The sequence below is a fragment of the Theropithecus gelada genome, chromosome 2 (assembly GCF_003255815.1).
Source record: "Theropithecus gelada isolate Dixy chromosome 2, Tgel_1.0, whole genome shotgun sequence".
Taxonomy (NCBI): Eukaryota; Metazoa; Chordata; class Mammalia; order Primates; family Cercopithecidae; genus Theropithecus; species Theropithecus gelada.
Genome location: NC_037669.1, coordinates 53431859 through 53456726, shown reverse-complemented (window position 1 = coordinate 53456726; position 24868 = coordinate 53431859). Strand labels below are relative to the sequence as shown.

At 39.6% G+C, this 24868-nt stretch overlaps 1 protein-coding gene across 5 annotated transcripts in view; it reads left to right on the top strand.

Moving 5' to 3' along the window:
- Positions 1-24868, top strand: part of ATG7 (autophagy related 7) — a 278547-nt gene that overhangs the window by 46147 nt on the left and 207532 nt on the right. For 4 of the 5 annotated variants that reach the window (XM_025374532.1, XM_025374526.1, XM_025374523.1 and 1 more), the window contains 5 exons: positions 8042-8130; positions 9684-9805; positions 16948-17038; positions 18404-18548; positions 23927-24085. In XM_025374532.1, the coding sequence (XP_025230317.1) occupies positions 8042-8130; positions 9684-9805; positions 16948-17038; positions 18404-18548; positions 23927-24085 (606 nt within the window). The remainder of the gene's footprint in view (positions 1-8041; positions 8131-9683; positions 9806-16947; positions 17039-18403; positions 18549-23926; positions 24086-24868) is intronic. The other variant, XM_025374538.1, reaches the window with a different exon arrangement.

The following is a 24868-nucleotide window of genomic DNA, read 5'->3' as shown; positions in this document are numbered from 1 at the left end:
ACTCCAACACACCACTGCTTATGATAAATGTTTCCCCAAGACCCTGCCAGCTTCCCTCCTACCAGCTGTGTACCCTTACCAGGATCAGATGTTATAGTATTGTACACATGTGTTAGGTTGAAATTGGGCCTTAAGTTCTTCTCTCAATGAAATGTGGATTCCACAGTCGCACTATATTGCTACAACAGATCATCATCTTTCAGGCCAGTTCTTATGATTGCGTTAAAAATAGCTCATGACATTGTCCCATTGCCCATCTTTTGGGAAAGGTTGCTTGACTCTTCTACTTCATTCAGAGCAGTTATTGAAGATTGAATATTTGGGAAATGTTGTGTAATTTCAACAACATTAGCCTTTAATTCTAGGGCTTTAAAATCTATGGACAAGAGCAATAGCCAAGGAGCAACAATTTATATGCTATTAGTTGGGCTCTTTCTTCACTTAGTGATCTCTCCGCATCTTGGCAGCTGTCTGTGACTTTGAAGTGCATTAGGTATTTCAATTTTTCCCCCATACTTTAAAAATGTGTAATCTCCTTTGTGCATTTCCTGTTACATCAAGTGTTTGAGTTATAAAGACAGCCATTTGTTAGATTAGCATGTTTTATGGGATCATTGTGGAAAATGTTCTTACTGGAGACAAGCAAGTTGGCAATTTTGCCCTCTTTCTCACAGTGTACTTTTTCGGCAAATTGCTTGGCAGACTGATCATGACTGAATCATTTCAATGAATTATATGCTCTCAGCCAAGTAGAAAGGAACATTCATTTCATAAAGTTTCTGAACAAAGTTTTTCTGCAGTTACGTTGTGCTTCTTTCTGCTGATTTGTATTACAAAAGGAAGTGATTTGCCCAAGTTCGCACAATTAATTTGTGGCAAAGCCAGTTCTAAAACCAGAACTCCTAGTCAGTGATTATTTATGAAAAATGTTTTTTTAAAAATTCTGTTTAACCATAGCATAAGCTGGCTTACCTAGCATTGTGCCAATGAATCATTCCTCCAACGATTAAGATAGATTCTGAGTTGATTCCTAAAGCACTTGAAGATTTTGGAGTCACTTTTGAATCATCAAAGAAAGATTAAATGATGTTCAGCATAGTGTTACATGGATTTTGTCATTTTCCTATTCGATGCCTGCCTTCTGCACTTATGCCTCATATAGGTAGGAAAGTTACCTTAAAGCATTTTCAAGCTGACCTGCTTTTATGGGTAAGTGGTAGATTTTTCTTCTTAACAGATCATTCCTGCTCTCTATAGCCCATGTTAGGTCAGGTTGCTCTAAGAAACTTATTTGTAGTCTTTTATGCTCAAAAAAAATTTTTTTTCACTATTCTACCCCATTGCCTTTGCCTTAGGATAAGAAATATGCTTATTCTTTGAAATTAGGCATCCACGTGTAGCATCTAACATAATATTCTAATTTATATAATTTAGATATCATTTAGTCCCAACTCTACATTTGCACATGATAAAACCCAGACCCCAAGAATATTTGATAGACCAGAACTTATCCCTTTCTTTTCTTTGCTAATTAAGAAAAGATAACCTTGAAACTGAAGATAGCTAACTACCTACAGTCACAGGCCACATGATGTTTCGGTCAACAATAGACCACATATTCAGCAGTGGTTCCATAAGATTGTAATAATGTATTTTTACTATACCTTCTCTGTGTTTAGATTTGTTCAGATACACAAATACCATTGTGTTACAGTTACCTACAGTATTCAGTATGGTCACATGCTCTCCAGGTTTCTAGCCTAGGAACAACAAGCTATACCAGGTAGCTCAGGTGTGGTGTAGTAGGCTATACAATCTAGGTTTGTGTAAGAACACCCTGTGATGTTAGTATGATGGTGAAATTGCCTAACAATGCATTTCTCAGAGTGCATCCCCATCATTAAGCAATGACTGTCGTGGTGATGGATTGGATTGAACAAAGAGGTCAATGAAGTTACTGCAAGAGAGTGTATTTATGTTGTTTTTGTAGTTACCATTTGTTGAGTGCTGGCCTCATTCTCAGTTTCTGTGCTAAGTACAGTTAAAAATTATCCTATAGGCCAGGCGTGGTGACTCATGCATGTAATCACAGCACTTTGGGAGGCCGAGGTGGGCAGATCACCTGAGGTCCGGAGTTCGTGACCAGCCTGACCAACATGATGAAATCCCATCTCTACTAAAAATACAAAATTAGCCAGGCGTGGTGGCACATGCCTGTAATCCCACCTACTCGGGAGGCTGAGACAGGAGAATGGCTTGAACCCAGGAGGCGGAGGTTATGGTGAGCTGAGATCGTGTCATTGCATTCCAGCCTGGGCAACAGGAGCAAAACTCTATCTTAAAAAAAAAAAAAAAAAAAAAAAAAAAAAAAAAAAAAAAAAAAATTATCCTGTAGTTGAGAAAATTAAGGCATAGAGAAGTTAAGTAAATTGCTCAAGGTTACACAAGAGCAAGTGATCCAGAATGTTTGATTAAGGGCCCAGGTTTATGAAGTCATTTGAAAATTGCAACTCAAATGTTTCTGTAGGAATGGCCTTTTCTAGATTGATACTGCCTGGATTCTTCCTAAGTAACCCATTTAATAGCCTTTGTGTGTTTTTTTTTTTGTTTTTCCTTTGCTGGTTTGAATAGCCTTTAGATACTCTGTCAGATTGAGCTTTGATATAGTCTGTGTTGTTTTGTGACCTATAGGATATTTTCTTCTTAAACATTCTCTAAAGTTCTGTGATTCTGGAGCCCGAAGAAATCCTTTGAGATGAAAGGTTCAACCCCCTCATCTTGCAGGAGAGGAAGGAACTTCCCCCGATGTCTTAGAATCAGTTAGCTGCAGAATTAAAACACATACCTCCTGACTGTTCAGCAAGTGCGTTTTTCACTGCATCAGGCCATTTTCTAATTCTAAGCTGTTCCAGTGTTTTGGAAGTAGAAATGCTAGTTTCTCCCTTCTCCCCCTTTTTACACTGGATGGAGTTATAAATACTTTTCTTTCTTTCTTTTTTTTTTTTTTTGAGACGGAGTCTCGCTGTGTCGCCCAGGCTGGAGTGCAGTGGCGAGATCTTGGCTAACTGCAACCTCCGCCTCCCAGGTTCACGCCATTCTCCTACCTCAGCCTCCCAAGTAGCTGGGACTACAGGCGCCCGCCACCATGCCCAACTAATTTTTTTGTATTTTACTAGACAGGATTTTACCGTGTTAGCCAGGATGGTCTCGATCTCCTGACCTCGTGATCTGCCCGCCTTGGCCTCCCAAAGTGCTGGGATTACAGGCTTGAGCCACTGCGCCTGGCCTAGAGTTGTAAATGCTTTTTATGAATAAAAGCAATGTGAAATTGATGCGATGATTGCTAAATAAATGTAGCTTGTCTGGCAGACGCTATCTGTCGTAATTGGCAGAGGGGAACAAAATAAAAAGATGTCCCTGATGGAAGAGTAGCAAATGGGGTGGCCACATGAACCAGAAGAGCTCAAGGAAGACAATTTCTTAATTTGGTGGAAGCCCTAGACTGGAAATCTTGTTCTCAGAGTTCTCTCGCTTCTCATTGGAAGCCCTCTTTTTTTTTTTCATCTTACTTTCACATTCTCACCTAGGAGAATCCCAGGGTTAAAATACCATGAGACCCTGTATTGTTGAGAGAGGAAAGAAGGAAGGAAAAGGAACTTGCTGAGATGCTGCATCACGGTTTTGTATAGAAGCTTCAGGTCTGTGTCACTCAGGCATCACTTTTCCCCCTCTAGCTGCCTCCCAGGATCCCTGCTCAAGATCTTTGCAGAGGGGAAGTCCATGTATTCAAGCCTGGAGAAATTTACTAGTCTGTCATCTATTCAATAGATACTTGCTGACTATCAGGCACTGTGCTTAGGTAACTAGAAATGGAAAGATGAATACACTGCTCCTGCCTTCACAGAGAGTTCTAAACCAGCAAGACATCAAACATAAAATGCATCCTGTGTTTTCTTTATTCTAAAATGCTTGTTTCTCCAAATTTTAATTTTCTAAAGTCAGGAATTTCTTACAATTGTGTATATTTATGCAGTGAACCCTCTTTTAAGCAAATACTCATTTTCTTCTTTTGACTCTAGACAGCTAGTGCTAAGATGATAGTGTACACAAGAATCACATGCAGTAGTCACTGGACATGCAGGTACTGGTGGTACCTAGAGAGGTCTGGGATCAGATTGAGTGTTTGTATGTGTGCGGGTAGGGTGTTGTGCAAGTTCATCAAGCTTCTAGGCAATTCTGATGCAGGTGGTCTGTGCCGGACTGTACTTTGAGAAACTGCTGCAGACAATCAAGAAGTTTGTAACCTGCACATTAGAATCACCTGAGGATCTTTTCAAATAACCAATACTCAAGCCAAACTCCAGATCAATTAAACCAGAACCTCTGGAGGTGGGACGCAGGCAGCAGTATTTTTGATAGCTCCGCAGGTGATACCCAAGAATCTTCAAGTGTGAGACCCATGGCTATTAGAAGGTTGAGGAAGAACAGTGCTTCTGAAACTTCCCTGGGTGTATTAATCACCTAGGTTCTTATTAAAATGCAAACTCTGATTCAGCAGGTCTGGGGTGGAGACCTGGGATTCTGCTTTTCTGAAGGCTCCCAGGGAAGGCTGATGCATGCATGCTGCTGGGGCATGGACCACATTTTGAGGAGCATGGGAACATGTAGAGCCAGTTCAGAGTTTTCAAGATAATGACAGTTCGGAGATGTTTTCTTTTGTCTATAAGAGGACCCACTCTAATATGCCCCAAATTGGAGTGCATGGAGTGGACCAGCCGCATCAGAATAATTCAGGAGCCTGGTACAGATAAAGATACAGATTGCTGGGCTCACCACTGGAGATTCTGAGTCTATCACCAATAATGATATTAGTAGCACTATGTATGTGCTGGCCTTTTCATATTTAGTATCAGCTCATTTAATCCTCACTACAGCTCTATGAAATAAGTAATATATTATTTCCTCCATGATTAAACTGTGGCTTGGAGGGTTGAGTACTTTTCCCTAGGCCTCATTTAGTAAGAGACTACTCAGTGTAGTAAGCTCTATTTTTACTAGATGCTGTAAACCTTAGATGCTGAAACCTTATCTGTGTGGAAAAGGAAATCTCAAATAAAGGTATTTCCTGAAAGGATGACCATAGCTATGAACATATTTGTATTAAATTAAATATGAATCTGTCTATTTGCGTTTAAGAAATGAACATGCTTTTAGACAAAAAATGCTTCAATTTTAGGAATAAGAAAATTGTATATAACAGAAAAGGTAGCAAATATTTTAAAGAGTGTCTTTGAAATAATACAGTAATTATCTGATAAGACCATAGTAAAATTCATTTTCAGAGATTGAGCAGATTAAGACTACTTAATTGTCCTTCAAAAGGAAATAGAAAAAGTTTGGTACATCAATACAATGGAATGCCATTCAGCCATGACTCACAATGGTTGTAGAACATTTACTGGCATGGAAGACAGTTCATAATACAATAAGAGATATAAAACAATATTTAGGCCAGGCGCAGTGACTCATGCCTGCAATCCCAGCACTTTGGGAGGATAAAGCCAGTGGATCACTTGAGACCAGGAGTTCGAGACCAACCTGGCCAACATGGTGTAACCCTATCTCTACTGAAAAAATACAAAAACTTAGCAGGGCATGGTAGCACACGCCTGTCTGTTGTCCCAGGAACTAGAGAGGCTGAGGCACTAGAACTGCTTGAATCCCTTGAGGTGGAGGTTGCAGTGAGCCGAGATCATGCCACTGCACTCCAGCCTGGGTATAGAGTGAGACTCTGTCTCAAAACAACAACAAAGACAGTATTTACAGCATCATCCCATGTTTGTTTCAAAGTCCTAGTAATTAAAATATATTTATGCAAAGAATAAGTTTATGGGCAATTATATACCAAGATGTTAATAGTCCTCTCAGGATAGTGGGGTTATAGATATTCTTCTGAATATTAGTTAAGCTCCTACTTTGTGGCTGATACTATACCAAGCATTGTGGGAAATAAAAGGGAGTGTTTAGGGTGATTTCATCCTTACAGAACTAACTGGATCTAGATTTAACAAAAACGTGTCAGCCGTGTTTTCATTTAACCCATGCTGTGCTTATGAAGGAAACCTATGGGTCAATTTATGGTTCTCTGCCAGCAATTTCTCTCCCTCACCCCTACTCACTCTACATCCTTCCTTCCTTTCTTCCACCCATTTATCCATCCATCTACTTTGTTATTCAAAAACATTCACCGAGTGTCTGCTCTGTATTTATGAACTGATCGTGGAGAGATGAAAAAGATACTCTCTGCTCTCCAGATGCTCTTTGTCTTCCTTTTTTTTTTAAAATAAACTTTATTTTGGGATAATTTTAGATTTACAGAAGATAGTGGCAAAGACAGTACAGAGAATTACCATATACCTTCACCCGGTTTCAGTTTTCTCTAATGTTGTCACATTATATCACCACGTTTCATTAGTCAAAACTAAGAAGCCAGAATTTTTACATTACAATTAACTCAACTCTAGACATTTCCAGTTTCACCAGTTTTTTCCTATAATACCCTCTTTCTGTTTAGGATCCAGTCCAGGATACCACATTGCAATTCGTTGTCATGTCTCCTCCTTAGTTTCCTGTGATCTGTAATTGTTTCTCAGGCTTTCTTTGATTTTTTTGATGACTTTGACATTTTTGAGGAGTACTGCTTAGTTATTTTTATAGAATGTCCCTTAATTTGCGTTTGTCTGATGTTTTCTTGTGATTAGACTGGGGTTATTACGGGTTTTTGGAAAGAATACCACAGAGTGAAGTACCGTTATCACCTGATATCCACGTGACATCCTTGGTAATGTTAAATTGATTACTTGGTTAAGGTAATATTTGCCAGGTTTCTCCACTGTAAAGTTACTGTTTTTTTCTTTGGAAGTAAATCACTAATTCCAGCTACCTTTAAGGAGGGGAAGGGTTAAATTTTGCTTCTGAAGAGGGCAGTATTTGCATATATTGTTTGGAAATTTTCTTTAAGGAAGACTTGTCCCTTCACATTTATTCCATTCTTTATTTATATCAATGTGGACTCATAGATACTTATTTTATACTTTGGGTTATAATTCAACATCATATTATTTATATTGTTGTACAAATTGTGCCAGCCTTGGCCATTGAGAACTCTTTCAGTTGGTGCCTGTTTCCCCTTGGCATGCCCCAATTCATTTGTTTTTTGAGTACCTCCTTTCCTGGTATTATAGGATGCTTCAAGCTTCTCTTGTATTTTCCCTGCCTGAGCCCTAGAATTAACAATGTGTCCAAGGAGCCCTGATTTCTTTTCTTGGAGAATGGTATTTAGAAGTCAGTATCTGGGTGCTGGATGCTCATTGTCTTTGAAAGGAAGGAGACAGAAAAATGAAAAATGTTATATACTAGGTTCAAAGAGCTATGGAAGCAGCAAGGACAGGTCAACTACTTCTGCCAGGAGAAGACTTCACTGAAGAAATGGTATTTTAAATTGAGTAGAGTTTTCCAGATGAAGATCAGGATTGGAGTGGGATGGGAAAGGGAAGGGAGGAAATATATGTTAGCAAAATCAAGGGTAACTGGCTGTTTAACTTGATCTAATTGTAGACTTACATTAGTAGTGGCCCTTCTTTGATTTTCTCATTGCATAAAAATGAGTCAGTTTCACAGATTATATTTCTTTGTTTACAAGAGGATTTTCTCTGCAAGCCCTCTTGACTGTCCTCCTTCATTCCCCATCTTCCTTCTAGTCTTTTTTCCTTCTAAATGTATTTAGCTCCTACTTTCTGCCAGGCCCAATGCAAGGCACAGGGATGCAGACAAGAATTTGATAACCCCTGCCATCAAGAAGTTCTGTAGTCCAGTGTGAGATCCTGTGGCTTTCTTCTCCTCCCCTTAGCCCTTTACCAGATGTCTAATTTTTAAGGCTTTGCCGAAAGCATAAAAAAAACAAAGAGGAAGTATGAGCAACATCTGTATTGTGAAGCTGAGATGATACTTGACTCACTCAGAAAGTCTTTTTTGTTCACAGATAACAATTGGTGTATATGATCCCTGTAACTTAGCCCAGTACCCTGGATGGCCTTTGAGGAATTTTTTGGTCCTAGCAGCCCACAGATGGTATTTACAAGAGTGTGTGTTTGTCTGTCTGTCTGCCTTTGCCAGTATGTGTTTTACAATGTGTCTGTTTCTATTTGTATCTCTGTTTTCCTAAATGCTTTTTTTTTTTTTTCTCCCATTTTGGGCATGGAAATCAGGTAATCAATAAATCAGTCATAACCCAATTTCCATACTAGTGAACCTTAAGCAGGTCTGTTAGGGACCTGCATACTCTAATCATTCTGTGCTAAAGATGTTTTAGCATATGGTAGAGTTGGTAGCCAGAGGTCCTGACACAAATTCTGTAGCCCTCCCTTCTAGCTGTCTGGGTTTCTTTCAGATAGGATTTTCCTACTGCTGTCATTCTCCATTTTTTCTTAACCCTAAAACAATTAAAACAGAGGATATCTTAAAAGCCAATATATATTTGAAAAGATGCCCAACATCATGTCATTAAGGAAATAAAAATTAAAACCATAATGAGATGCTACTACATATCCACCAAAAGTATTTAACAAAAACGTCCATACCAAGTGTTGTCGAAGATGTGGAGCAAATACGGCTGGAATGTTGGGCAGTATCTACCAAAATTAAAAATATCCATGGCTCAGCAATGTTACTCTCAAGTATATTACTCACTGAAATACATACATAGATAGAAGCAAAACACATATACAAGAATGTTTACAGAAGCATTATGCTCAATAACTAAAAACTGGGAATAGTCCACATGTTCTTCAATAGTGAAATGAATAATAAATTTTAGTATATCCCTTACGATGAAATGCTGTATTACAATGAATCTGAGTGAACTATTAATACAGAAATCAACATGAATGAATTTTAAAAACATAGTATTAAGTGAAATAAGTTGGACCTAAAATAATACGTACTCTATGATTCCATTTATGTAAAGTTAAAATAGGCAAAACCAATATATGGACTTAGAGTAGTTGTTACTTTTGAAGGCAGTGGTTAATGACTGAGAGAAGGCATGAGACAGCCTTCTTTATACTTGGGATTTGTGTAATGTGTCTGCTTTACTTAAATAAAAATATTTATTTAAAAAATGAAGACAGATAAATTATAGATTGTGCTCTGAGGGAGACAATCCACAATTATCCAGGTGGTAAGTCTACACAGTGCAAATGGGCTTCCTAACTACTGACTGAGGTGCTACTGCTTAATATGGAAATTCATATGGGGAGAGCGGAGGGAACCAAAAGAACCCACGAGTTAAAGAGTTTTTTTTCTAAATGTCTTGTGAGCATTTTTTCCTTGCATTTAAAAGATTTATTTGTCAGAATTATTTATGTGCAATATGACTGTAATATAAAATTCACCTAGAAAGAAATCACAACTAATTCATTGTTTAGCCTCTAAACACTTGGACAGATGAACTGTATATGAATGTGGTCAAAAGAGTTAAGGCCATCTCCTGTGGGTATCAGAGAGGCATAATTACAATGCATTGAATTCTCTCCAACTGGTTTGCTGAAGCTCTTATGTGAGCTTTTTCTTTTCCTTCCTTTAAAAAAAATAATAAATAAATAAAAATCCGGGCATGACAACAGGAGTAGCAGTTTCCAGTCTGTTGAAGTTCTTTGCTTCCGTGACCGTACCATGCAGGGGGCGCGAGACGTTGCCCACAGCATCATCTTCGAAGTGAAGCTTCCAGAAATGGCATTTAGCCCAGGTAATTTGCCGGTCTTTGAAAATGCATATAATTATCATTTATCAGAAACGGAACCAGGTTTACTTTCTTTTCATCCCTTCACAATGGCACAAGAAAGGAAGAGAAAAGTACAACTTGTACCTCTTTGCCAATGCAGACACCTACTTCGAACAGAGGGCACGCTCTGCTATTCAGACTGGAACAAAGGCAAAGATTGTGACCAGGAAATTTTCTCTAGGCAGTTTTTTCAGTCTTCAGGATTTGTTCCCCTCTGCTCCCCCTGTTTTAATTTTACTTTTGTTTAACACAAAATCTTTATTCCTGTCCATTCTTAAAGGAAGGATGAAGTATTAATGCACTTAAATATTTATTTGTTCTATACTTTAAAGTTGTATGTGATCCTGTTCTCCATATAGCAAACCAGTCAGCAAAAATGCCATTTCTCCTTCCACATTTAATATCTTCATTTGATCCTTATGTGACAACTATCAGCTTTTATTCCCATTTTCTAAATTCAGAAACTTAGACTGAGAGACATTTTATCTATAGAGAGATATATGTGTGTGTGTATATATATACATATATATTTTTTACGTATGTCACAGAGTAAAAATATATATACATATATATATATTTTTATAAATATATACATATATATTTTTTACGTATGTCACAGAGTATGTATGGAATACATACTCAAGTTTGAGTAAAATAAGGATATAATGCCCAGCTCCGGAAATATTTCTTATCAGGCATCCATGTCCTGTGTCAAAGTCAGAGCACAATGTCTGGCACATCGTAGGTGCTTTATAAATGTTATGTAAATTTCCTAGCTCACATAAAGCCCCGCACTTTTATACTTCTTGCCAGAATAATTCCTGATTTGATTTGTATGCTTTTGAGAGCACTTTCACAACATATATTATTATTATTATTTTTGAGGCAGAGTCTAGCTTCGTCACCCAGGCTGGAGTGCAGTGGCATGATCTTGACTCACTGCAGCCTCCACCTCCCAGGTTCAAGTGATTCTCCCGCCTTGACCTCCCAAGAAGCTGGGATTACAGGAGCCCGCCACCACGCCCTGCTAATTTTTGTATTTTTAGTAGAGACAGGTTTCACCATGTTGTTCAGACCGGTCTTGAACTCCTGACCTCAAGTGATCCACCCACCTTGGCCTCCCAAAGTGCTGGGATTATAGGTGTGAGTCACCGAGCCTGGCCTCACATGTATTATTTAACTTGTTGTTCCTCACACCATCCTGATGGTTCCAAGGCACATTTCTTTCCTTATGCCATAGATATGCCTTAAAATGTGTGTGTGTGATGGGGGAGGTGGTGTCAAAATCTCTTTCAAGGCTGGGTGTGGTGGGTCATGCCTGTAATCCCAGCACTTTGGGAGGCTGAGGCAGGTGGATCATCTGAGGTCAGGAGTTCGAGATTGGCCTGACCAACAAGGCAAAACCCTGTCTCTACTAAAAATACGAAAATGAGCGAGGTGTGGTGGCGGGCATCTGTAATCCCAGCTACTCAGGAGGCTGAGGCAGGAGAATCACTTGAACTTGGGAGGTGGAGGTGTAGTGAGCCTATTGCGCTGCTGCACTCTAGCCTGGGTGACAGAGCAAGACCCTGTCTCAAAAAAAAAAAAAATCTCTTCTGAGATATCTTTTCTAGAGTGCTAAAGTCAAAAGGATTCAGGACTGGCCCACATGACATTTTTTCAGCAGTTCTGTGCTCTAACATGGATGTCTTTACAGACTTCTCTGAAAGATTGACAGAGTACTTCCGTTTAATCAAAGGACGATGCTGCTTTTCAGTTTAGAGCCTTTGCCGTTCTGCTGGCTTTAGATATTTGCATTGGATGTAGCACCCTCTTCTGGTAAATTATAAAATAGCTCCTGTGTAATGTTAATTTACATGCTGTACCTTTGTTTTATTAAACCACACTTAAAGATAGTCGCAGGGGTATCCAATCTTTTGGCTTCCCTTGGCCACACTGGAAGAAGAATTGTCTTGGACCACACATAAAATACACTAACACTAACAATAGCTGATGAGAAAAAAAAAAAAAAATCTCGTAATGTTTTAAGGAAGTTTATGAATTTGTGTTGGGCCACATTCAAAGCCGTCCTGGGCCGCGGGTTGGATAAACGTGGTCTTGGGGAATGAGGTGAGAGTTAACTAAAAAGTAATGTGGGTCTGGTCTGTGTGTCTGACAAGCTGCCAGGCACCTTCCATGAGGCAATCACTTAATTCTGCCAACCACTCTGTGGAGAGGCAGTTTTCTTTACACTTTATGACAAAGTCACTGAGTTATTCTTACATCCTACTCTCTATGATAACGCTCATGCTTGATGATGCTGACATTTTTTTAAATCTTTTTTTGAGATGGAGTCTTGCCCTGCCACTTGAGGCTTGAGTGCAGGTTCGCTTGTTGGCCAGGCTCGAACCCCTGACCTCGTGATCCGCCAGCCTCAGCCTCCCGAAGTGCTGGGATTACAGGAGTGAGCCACTATGCCCAGTCACTTTTTTTTTGGAGACAGAGTCTCACTCTGTCGCCTAGACTGGAGTGCAGTGGCAGGATCTCAGCTCACTGCAACCTCTGCCTCCGGGGTTCAAGCAATTCTCCTGCCTTAGCCTCCTGAGTAGCTGGGACTGCAGGTGCACACTGCCACACCTGGCTGTTTTTTTGTGTTTAGTTGAGATGGGGTTTCACCGTGTACCCAGGCTGATCTTGAACTCCTGAGCTCAGGCAATCTGCCTGCCTCAGCCTCCCAAGGTGCTAGGATTACAGGCGTGAGCCACCGTGCCCAGCTGATGCTGACATTTAAACCTAGAAACCACACCTTACATTTCCATCTGAAAAAGGTTTTCTGACATCCAATAATGCCTTTAACATATCTTCTTTATGCCTGATATTTAATGTAGATTATTTAGCTTAGGAAAGGCAAATGAATTTCCTGTTTTTCATGTAAATTAATATGTTCCCTTTTAGCTGTAAATAAAACTTTATGGTAAATACAGCTTTATAAAGAATTTTTCTATATCATAATGTAAACTGAAAATATAAGTATGGTTGTACTTTTCAGTACTTTTAAGACATCCCATAGTTGCCATGGTAATGGTATAAGGAGTATTATTTTAAATTATTTTATTTTATTTTATTTTATTTTTTGAGACAGGGTCTTGACAGGCTGGAGTGCAGTGGCAAAATCATAGCTCACTGTAGCCTTGACCTCCCAGACTCAAACCATCCCCCCAGCTTAGCCTTCTGAGTAGCTGGGACTACAGGGATGTGCCACCACACCTGACTAATTTTTGTATTTTTTGCAGAGACAGAGTTTCACTAGGTTGCCCAGGCTGGTCTTGAACTCCTGGGCTCAAGCAATCCTCTAGCCTCAGCCACCCAAAGTGCTGGGACTACAGGTGTGAGCTACCTTGCGCAGTCGTGGAGTATTATTTTAAATATCCTATGTCTTCTTTTGCTTCCTCATGGTGTGTTACAGCTCTGGCACCTGGTGGAGGAAGATGGCAGACACTGCTGAGGGTAGAGATTCCATCATCTTAACTCTGGTTTTTCCTGTGCTCCTCCTGCTTGCCCACTATGGGAGACAGCCCCTAATTTTTCCCTAAAAAATATTTTCTTGGCCAGTCGCGGTTGCTCACGCCTGTAATCCCAGCATTTTGGGAGGCCAGGGCAGGCAGATCATGAGGTCAAGAGATCGAGACCATCCTGGCCAACGTGGTGAAACCCCGTCTCTCTACTAAAAATATAAAAATTAGTTAGGCATGGTGGCGCGCACCTGTAGTCCCAGTTACTCAGGAGGCTGAGGCAGGAGAATTGCTTGAACCCGGGAGGCGGAGGTTTTAGTGAGCCAAGATAAGTGCCACTTTACTCCAGCCTGGCAAGAGAGCAAGACTCTGTCTCAAAAAACATATATATATGTTTATATGTATTATATATTTATCATTTAATTTGGTGTATGTCTTATCGGTATAGATTATATGGAGGCAGGTATGGTAAATCAAATACTATTGCCATATGTGGTATTTTTTTCATTATTAAGTTTAAGGAGCATCTGATTTTCTTAGAAATGGCTATAGCCTTTATTATTATTATTATTATTTTGAGAGATGAGGGTCTTCTTATGTTGCCCAGGCTGGCCTTGAACTCCTGAGCCAAATCCTTCCTCCTGCAATCTTTCCTCCTGCCTTAGCCACCCAAGTAGCTGGGACTACAGACATGAGCCCAGCATCTGTTGCCTTTTGAGTATAGAGAGCTTTTAATTGAAATTATGTTTTATTTTTGTCTAATAATTTCTTACCTGTAACAAGAGAAAACCGAGGCTGGAGTTATGGATGACAGTACTAGGCTATGATTCTGTAGTTCTTGTCAAGTTCCTGTGCTATGTATCAGAGACACATTAAAAAAAAAAAAAACAAAAAAAAACTTGTATTTTCCGTTCAGGGTATATGTGGTTTGTTATATAGGTAAACTTGTTTCACAGGGGTTTGTTGTACCAATTATTTGATCACCCAGGTACTAATACCTAGTACCTAGTATTTTTTCTGATCCTCTCCCTTCTCCCACCCTTCACCCTCAAGTAGGCCCCAGTGTCTGTTGTTTCCCTTTGTGTCCATGAGTTCTCATCATTTAGCTCCTGCTTATAACTAAGAACATGCAGTATTTGGTTTTCTGTTCCTGCACTAGTTTGCTAAGGATAATGACCTCAAGCTCCATCCATGTTCCTGCAAAAGACATGATCTCATTCTTTTTTGTGGCCGCATAGTATTTCATGGTGTATGTGTACCACATTTTCTTTATCTAGTCTGTCACTGATGGGCATTTAAACTGATTCCATGTCTTTGCTGTTGAGAGACACATTTTTAATTCAATCTAAGAATAGTAATAAAATCAAACAAAATATCAATTAGTAGCAGGTGGGAACTGTTTCTTTTCCCCACAGAAAAACAATTCTGAAGTCTTAATCTCTTTATGAAACTCAAATCTGACTGGGTGTGGTGGCCCATGCCTGTAATCGAAGCTGCTCCAGAGGCTGAAGCTGGAGGATCACTTGAGCTCAGGAGTTAAAGAATAGCTTCAGCAACATAGCAAGACCCTGTCTCAAACAAGAAAACTCTATTTTTTCAGTTTTAATTTTTCATGGCATTAAAAAATACCGCATTAGAGTGCCCAATTTAAAATGGGGAAGGACGTTTGCTTTCTGGCTTCTTGCTGTGAATGATACCCCCAGCCAAACTGGGGCCCAAGTAGCTTTCAAGGATAATTGGCCCTATGGTTTCTCATTGGTCATCCTATCCCAGAAACAAAAGATCGTGTAAAGGGAATCTCAGTACCTTCTATGTCCCATAATTATATTGGGCAATACTTTTTTTTTTTTTCTTTTAATGTCAAAAGCTAAAAAGTTTCCCAAGGAAAGGAAAATTGCAATCTTGATAGAAATTCAAAAGTAGGAGAATGGACAAAGAAAACCAGTGTACAGGCCAGGTGTGGTAACTCACGCCTGTAATCCCGGCACTTTGGGAGGCTGAGGCAGGTGAATCACGAGCTCAGGAGATCGAGATCATCCTGGCTAACACGGTGAAGCACCATCTCTACTAAAAATACAAAAAATTAGCCGGGTGTGGTGGCGGGCGCCTGTAGTCCCAGCTACTCAGGAGGCTGAGGCAGGAGAATGGCGGGAACCCAGGAGGCAGAGCTTGCAGTGAGCCAAAATCGTGCCACTGCACTCCAGCCTGGGCAACAGAGCAAGACTCTGTCTCAAAAAAAAGAAAAGAAAAGAAAAGAAAAAACCAGCGTACAATTAGAAACAAAATTAAAATTCCCCCTGCCAGTCCCATACATCTTAATTTCAAGTCAAGGAGTTTCTGTTCCTGCAGAGTCTGTTGCCTAAGGCAGACTGGAGGTGATGCTGGAAGTGTAGGCTGTGGCGGGGTGAATTTCTTGCTTAGGAGTTCAGGCTTTATTGTGAGCAGTAGGAATTCAATGAGAAAAGGGGAGCAGCATAGGTCCTGAGATGTAGGGAGCCCAAGAGGGTGGGTGGATCCACTAGCAAGATTTACAAGGCTGTGGTTCCACCAAGGCAAGCAGAGCTTTCATTAACATGAGGACGCAGGCGTGTCCTACAAAGCAATTGAGATGTTTAAGAGAATTTTGCAACAGTAGAATAGAGCAATGTTTCCTTTGAGATTGTAATTGGTATGCAGGGAAATGAAGGGACATATCGAGAGCCATGTAAGTTCGGGAAACACAAAGCCAAATCAAATCACGTGGGTTCTGTACTGCAGGTTTCTCAGAGCTTTTATCTCCCTCATGTGCCATGTGAATGGCCAGGTTTGAGTGGTATTGGGGGGCTGGAGATAGAAGATAGATATAAGTATAGAAGCATTTCCCAAGTCTGTTTAGCTACAGGATCCTTATCCTCTGAGATTATTGAATAGGACACACTTTGGGAACTGCTAGAATTGGAGTTAATTGGAGTTACAGAGGCTCCCATAGCAGGGATTAAAAGGGCAGCGGGGAAGGGAGAAGTCAGGGAAGGGAAAGTTCTGAATGGATAAAGATGAGCTTAAAGGAAAGGGCAGCTTAATCAAAGGACAGTCACCTTGGACTATGATCTGCTCACAGGTGCAGTGACAGAAAGGCTGAGCAGGGGGACATGGTAAGGATGAGCAACAGAAGGTACATACTGAATTTACAGATTCAGATCCCAATAGGAACTTCAATGAAGGTGTGCTGCAGTTACATTGGCTTGGCTTGCTTAGATAGAAGCCTCGGTGGGGTTATACCTACCCCAGATAAGACTGTCTTTTTTTTTTTTTTCCCCAGCAACTTCCAGTAACAGTGAAAGTTGAGGCACCTTGGGCCAGAGTTGAGGACTATTTCAGAAGCTCCTGTACAGGAAGATTGCTTGGGTTTGATGGTCCCTAAACAAGACTCCCAGTAGTTGAGAAAGATGGGGAGGCAACTGTAGCAAGTCCATGGAAATTCAGGCCCTCAGGTCTCTTTTAGAAAGAAGCAAACCAAAAGCTTGTCAATGCATGGGCCATTATGAATGTCGATCCTTTTTATACAAGGTCGCTGCTTGATCTGTTTGTTTTTATTCTTCCCTCCTTCATTAAGCTTTGTGTTTTATTTGCCTTAAGATTGTCCTAAAGCAGTTGGATGGGAAAAGAACCAGAAAGGAGGCATGGGACCAAGGATGGTGAACCTCAGTGAATGTATGGACCCTAAAAGGTAGATTTGGGAAGCTGTTTTCTCCAGTCAGGCTTGTTGTAACCAAGACACACACCAAGTTCTGTCAGGCCAACACAACATTGTGTAATTCAGCCCAAGGGGTGCCAGTCATGCTGCCATGTGTTATCCTGCTCTTGAATTGAAGTTGGGTTGTGAGAATTAATATTAACAATGCATATCCTGAAGGGCAGACTGTTCATCTGTTCTAGACATTTTAAATTTTGTTCTTCTTTCAAGCTCATGCTCTCAGACCACCAGTGTACCTGTACTGTCTTTCAGTCCTTTATGCATTGTCCTCTGGCTTGGTCCTATTGGCTCACTTCTCCCTGTGCCCCAGACGGAGTCTTGCTCTGCACAGGTTGGAATACAAGGGTACGATCTCTGCTCACTGCAAGCTCCGCCTCCTGGGTTCAAGCGATTCTCCTGCCTCAGCCTCCTGAGTAGCTGGGATTACAGGCACACGCCACCACACCCAGCTAATTTTTTGTATTTTATAGGGACGGTTTCACTGTGTTGCCCAGGCTGGTCTCGAACTCCTGACCTCGTGATCCACCTGCCTCGGCCTCCCAAAGTGCTGGGATTACAGGCATGAGCCACCACGCCAAGCCCTTATTGGCCCACTTTGAAGGATATTAGAAGAATTATTTCATGGAAACCACTATTGTATTTAAGGGCGAATCTGAGTGCACTCTTTTTGTTTGTTTGTTTGTTTGAGACAGTTTCGCTCCTGTTGCCCAGGCTGGAGTGCAATGGCATGATCTCGGTTCACTGCAACCTCCACCTCCCGGGTTCAAGCGAATCTCCTGCCTCAGCCTCCTGAGTAGCTGGGATTACAGGTGCCTGCCACCACACCCAGCTAATTTTTGTATTTTTGGTAGAGACAGGGTTTCACCATGTTGGCTAGGCTGGTCTCGAACTCTTGACCTCAGGTGATCCACCCGCTTCGGCCTCCCAAAGTGCTGAGATTACAGGGGTGAGCCACTGCCTGGCCTGAGTGCATTCTTTATTAAGGAGATATGAGAGAAATTTCTGTTTTCAGTACTAGGAAAAACTTTCCTCTTAATCAAATGGTGTGTTCTTATTCGTGGACACCATGATTCCTATAACCGGTCATGCTCTTCCCTTTTCACCTTGGCTGCTGGAACTCAGTATCAAATTTGTGGCCCCCTCATTGCACAGGACTCCAACAGCATGCTGCTGGGGGGAACCTTTCTCCTCCCTGCTTACCCTCCAGCTTCATTTTCTTTTTCATTTGATCCCAATTTCCTTATTATTTCTTATTTTCTCACATAGCCACTTGAAATCTTTCAGAACAAGATTATTGCACAAATGAGAGACTGAATAAGTAAATCTCTCCTTTTCTAGGTTAGCTGAGTCATCAGTGGATCTAAATCTCAAACTGATGTGTTGGAGATTGGTTCCTACTTTAGACTTGGACAAGGTTGTGTCTGTCAAATGTCTGCTGCTTGGAGCTGGCACCTTGGGTTGCAATGTAGCTAGGACGTTGATGGTAAGTAGGAGGTGGGGGGTGCAAATGGCACCTTTGAAATTGTAGCTTCTCTTCTTGTTTTACTCTTCATGATTGCCTTCCATCTCCCAGCTCTCCATCCCCTCCATCTCTCCCTCCCTTCCTTTTTCCTTTTCTTATCTTTTTAAGTGTAAAATAAATACAAGCTTTTATCATCAGATAGAAACAGAAAGTCCTCCACACCCATTGCAAGTCCCATTTCCTGTTAAGCTGACTTTGTAGATTAGTATGCAGCCTGTTTCCCAGATGTTATTGTAGACATATCTAAATATAGAGAAATGTTTATCTTTGCTGATATTTATTTATATTTATGAAAATTAGATCATAGCATACTATCTATAACAGGTTTTTATTTTTAACTAGATAGAAAAATGACTGTGGCTACCTTTCTGTGTTTCCATAGTATGTATATGTGGTATTTTGTTGTATGACTATGTTCTTTATTTAATCAATTTCAGGTTACTTTCTATTTTTTTCTATTAGATACTGTTCTCTATTAGAGAACATTCTTTTACTTGTATGTTTATTCATCTATAGGATTTTTTTTAATTTTAGGAAGAAAGCCCTAGTCATAGAATTGCTATGTTAGAGAGAGTTTAGAATTTGAATGTAAATATTTTATTTATGTTTGTCATTAATTTTTTTTTTTTTTTTTTTTTTTTTTTTTAGACAAAGCCTCACTTCGTCACCCAGGCCGGAGTGCAGTGGCATGATCTCAGCCCACTGCAACCTCCGCCTCCTGAGTTCAGCGATTCTCCTGCCTCAACTTCCTGAGTAGCTGGGACTACAGGGGTACACCACTACACCTGGCTAATTTTTGTATTTTTAGTAGAGACAGGGTTTTGCCATGTTGTCCAGGTTGGTCTTGAACTCTTGCCCTCAAGTGATCTGCCTGCCTGCCTTGGCCTCACAAAGTGCTGGGTGTACAAGTGTGAGCCACCACGCCTGGTCAAAATTTTTTTTCAAACGAAATTGCCTTCCAAAAATGTTACACATATGAGACATAGAACTTTTTTCCACACTCTTGCCAAAATTGGATATGTCAACTTTTGAAATCTCAGTCAGTTAAGTAACATTTATTGTTTGAATTTGCATTTCTTTAATTAGCAAGGGTGAGTTTAATTTTATTTCTTTTGTGAGTTTTATTTCTTTGATTCATGTTCTTTGGGTTGTGTCTTTTATTGATTTAGAGTTCTTTTTATTGGGGCAATTAACCTTTTTTCTGTATTATGATGCAAATGTTTTTCTCAGTTTATCTAAGGTATCTTTAGCCATATAAAAGTTTTTTTCAGCTTTATGTTATTATATGTGTCAGTCTTTTCCTTTGTGGCTCATGGAACTCTTGTTTTTATGTTAGAGCTTTATGAATATGGAAATTTTTTGGTTATATGATGAGGGGTAAAGATCTAGCTACTTTTGCACAAAATGGATTGTTAGTTGTTTTAATGGCATTTATTCAGTAATCTAAATCATTTTTCTGTCTTTATCAAATGCTAAACCCCCTTACATACCTGAGTCTCTTTATGGATTCTCTATTTTGACTCATTGATCTATTTTTTTATTCCTATATTCATACTCAGTGTTTTAGTTGAAATTACAATGAATTTATAGATAAATTAGAAGGAATTGATGTATTTTTATGACATTAATCCTTAGTTCTGGAAGCATAGTGTATCTCTTAATTAGATCATCTTTGTCTTTCAGTAGTATCTTCTTTATATAGGATCTTTGTCTTTCAGTAGTATCTTCTTTATATAGGCCTTGCACGTATCTAATTTAGTTTAAATATGGTATTTCTACATATTTAATGATGTTTTTTCCTTTAGAGATATTTTCTCCCATTAAACTTTCCAGTTGACTATTACTGGGATGTAGGAAAAATAGTGAATTTTGCATATTTATCTTTGGCCATCTTTCTAAGCTCTCTTAGTTCTAAGAGTTTTTTATTCTTTTGTAGCTTAATAGTATTCCTCACCAACACTTATATCTTTCTTTTCCTTGTCTTATAAGACTGGGTAGAACTCCACAGTAATGTAGACGAATGGCAGTGAGAGTTGTTATCTTTGTTTTGTTGCTGACTTTAATGAGAGTGCCTCTTGTTTTTACCTTTAATTTTGATATTGGTTTCTGGTAAGTGTTCTTTATAATTTAAGGAAGCTGATTTCTGCTTCCGCATGTTTGTATCAGAAATGTTGAGCTTTATTAACTATGTTTATCAAGACAAAGTATTCTAATGTTGAGCATTCCTAGAATAAACCCTATTTGTACATGGTATCTTATTCTTCTCATATACCCTTGAATTCAATTATTAATGTTTTGTTTTTAAATGTTACATCTCGGCTGGGCACGGTGGCTCACACGTGCAATCCCAGCAGTTTGGGAGGCCAAGGTGGGTGGATCGTTTGAGCTCAGGAGTTCGAGACGAGCCTGGACAACATGGCGAAATCCCATCTCTACAAAAAAAAAAAAAAAATTAGCCAGGCTGTGGTGGCACGTGCCTGTAGTTGCAGCCGCTCGGGAGCTGAGGTGGGAGGATTGCCTCAGTCCAGGAGGTTTGAGGCTGTAGTGGGCTAAGATCATGCCATGCTCTCCAGCCTGGGAGACAGAGCAAGACACTGTCTCAGTCAACCAATCAATTAATCAATGAATTTTACATCTCACTTCATAAGTCAAATTGGTTTATCGTCATATTATTCCTTGTTCTATCTGTATATTTTATAGCTACATTATGCTAGCTTTATAAAATAAACTTTAAAAGTTCTGCCTTTTTTAAGCTCCAGAATAGTTTAAATAAATGAATTATCTGTTCCTTGATGGTTAAGTAAAATTCAGTTATAAATCCGCCTGGGCCAGATGCATTTAAGAATTTTGTTGGTTGGGGCAGTGGGGGTGCTGGGAATCTGTGAACTTCTACATATGTTTCTGGGTTGACTCACCTTTTTAGATTTTGTACTGCTTTTCTGGCTTTAAAAATTAATTGATATAAAATATATATGGTATTCTCTTATTTTTTAAATCTTGTTTTTATCTTTTAAAAAATCTTTTCATATTCCTAATGTTGTATATTTGTGTTTTCTCTTTTTTTCTCATATTCAGCCTTGCTAGAGAAGCCTGTCTATTTTATCGGTCTTTTTGGAGCATTACTTTATTTATTCTATAATTTTTATTTTCTGTCTCATTTTGCTTTCAGATTCATAAATATCTACTTTTATCTTTATTAATTTTTTCTTCCTTCTGTGGAATTTATTTTACTGTCTTTTTCTAGGTTCTAGAGTTATTAGATGCTTAGATTTTCCTTACATTTTTCAAAATTGCGAAGTCAACATAAAGCCATTATAGAAAATTTGTAAAGTATAAAAGTCATAAAGCAGAAAAGAAGACACTCATTTTCCTACTGCTTTTTCACTTGTTACTTTTCAGTGTTTAATATGTATTTTAACATTTTATTAGATATATAATGTCCTTTATTAGATATATAATAATGTCCTTTGCTGTTACCAATTAACATGTCATTTTATGCCTGTCTATGAGGCCTTCTTTTTATTTTTTGAGACAGAATCTGGCTTTGTTGCCCAGACTGGACTGGACCTTGTGATCTTCCCACCTCGGCCTCCCAAGTAGTTGGGACTGCACGAGTTCACTGCAATGTCTGCTAAAGCTTTATGACTGTAGAATATGCCTTCTTATATGATGAAACATAACTTACTGAACCCTTCTCCTAATGTTTAGCATTAACATTGTTTCCAGTTTTTTACAATTGTAAATTGTGCTGCAAAGAACATCTTTGTGACTGCATCTTGGTCAGTATGTCAGATTACTTCTTAGGATAAATTGCTGGAAATAGGTCATAGGATATGGGTATTCTTAAGATTCTAGAAACATACTGCCAAATTGCTTTCCAGAAAGATTAGACAACTTTAACATTCTCAATCAGTAGGATGATTTTCTCCCTACCACATCCTCACCAGCATTGAGTATTGTGATTTTCTTTAATCTTTGCAGATTAGCCATTTAAACTGTGTAGCATTCCAGGAAAGCAAAAGTTAAGTTTGTGCAAATACACCTGCATGTGACTAACCTATGTCATGTTTGTAATGTATCTGGCTTTCTTCCCACTACCCAGCACGTTCCCAGACTGCCTTCCTTGCTATCCACTCATCAGTTGCTTTAAGGAATGCAAAAATACTTCAGAAATAAACATTCCCAAAGCAAGCACAAGTGACTTTATTCTCCCTCCATGGTAGGTTGCTTAGATGATGAAAATAATTTACAAAACTGGGTGGGTAGACCAAAAGGTTACCAGTGGGCTTCAAAACAGCCCGTCTAACCTATGCTTATGAAAGGCAGATTCTGGCCTGTTGTGCTCAACGCTGAAAACGAATCTTGGGTCCTCGAGGGCTGGACCTCTGAAACCTTCAATCTAATTGAGTCTCTCAGTTTCTAATGGAAAGATAATGAAATAAGAGAGACAGCAGAATCTTAGCCTTATAGCCACTCATGGCAGGACATCTTTTAGGTCCGTATGCTTATTTATCATCTACTAAAATATACCCACTGTACCCTACCCCAAGAAGTAGGCAACTTCATTTGGTTGCAACTCTAGAGAGCTCATTCATTCCCACCATTAACCAGATGTATCCCGTAGGCAAATCACTTATCTTTCCTGGGCATCAGTTTCCATATCTGTAAAAAAAAGTAATTGGACTAAGGATTTTAGAGATCCCATCTACCTTTAAAATTGTATGGTTTTATAAAACTGTTATAGGAGACATAACTGAAGCCTATAAAACCGTGAAAACTATTTCTAAGAATATAGACTTGTTCCCTAAATTCCAGATTATTAATAAGGCTTTGTCTTTTGAAGAAATGGTACAAAATGTTCTAAAATATCATACAGTGGGAAATAATTTGTGAGTCATTTTTTTGAGGAGTTCATTCAGGCTTTAAATGAGCTTCAAGAGTAGTTGTTATTTATATTTAATTATTCGTTAAGGGAAATCAAGGACATTTATGGGCTATTGCTAATCTTTTTAAAATGACAGCATGGACAATTCTTATGGGATTTACCTCCAAATCTTTGGTGACACTGTCAAAAATAATGAATTATTAGTCTGTCCCACTCTGACATTTTTTAGTCTCATTGCTCCAGTAAGTCAGGCACTGAGTATATAATTATGTTGTTTTTTAAGGAAAGTCAACATTCTGTTTATCGTAACCTGAATTTGCACAATTCAGTTTCTGAAGTTTCCTGTGTTTTGAGGTTCCCAAGCTTCTCCAAACCAATATTCGTTTTGAGATTTCAAGAGACAGCACCCTGTTAAATGTTCATCAGAAACACACCATGATCTGTTTCCACACAGGGTTGGGGCGTGAGACACATCACATTTGTGGACAATGCCAAGATCTCCTACTCCAATCCTGTGAGGCAGCCTCTCTATGAGTTTGAAGATTGCCTAGCGGGTGGTAAGCCCAAGGCTCTGGCTGCAGCAGACCGGCTCCAGAAAATATTCCCCGGTGTGGTATGTTGATGCTTTTGCGGAGGTTTTCTGTTACATCTATAAATGTTTAAGTCTTGGGAAATGAGGCCCTTATGGCATTGAAGAAAGAGAATCAGACATCTGTCACTTTCTACCAGCCACTCACCGTGTGGCTGAGCCTCTGTTTCCTCATCTGAGAGAGGGATAAAAAAACATAACCTGCAATCCCAGTGTGTCTGGAGTTGGTTCCTTCTGGTGGGTTCTTGGTTTTGCTGACTTCAAGAATGAAGTTGCAGACTTTCACGGTGAGTGTTACAGCTCTTAAAGATGGTGTGTCCGGAGTTTGTACCTTCAGATGTGTCCTGAGTTTCTTCCTTCCGGTGGGTTTGTGGGGTTCCTTCTGGTGGGTTCTTGGTCTTGCAGACTTCAAGAATGAAACTGAGGACCTTTGCGGTGAGTGTTACAGCTCTTGAAGATGGTATGTCTGGAGTTTGTTCCTTCAGATGTGTCTGGAGTTTCTTCCTTCCGGTGGGTTCGTAGTCTTGCTGACTTCAAGAATGAAGCCGCAGACTTTCGCGGCAAGTGTTATAGCTCTTAAAGGTGGTGCAGACCCAAAGAGTGAGCAGCAGCAAGATTTATAGTGAAGAGTGAAAGAACAAAGCTTCTACAGCGTGGAAGGGGACCCGAGCAGGTTGCCACTGCTGGCTGGGGTGGCCAGCTTTTATTCCCTTATTTGTCCCTGCCCATGTCCTGCTGATTGTTCCATTTTACAGAGTACTGATAGGTCCATTTTACAGAGTGCTGATTGGTGTGTTTACAAACCTT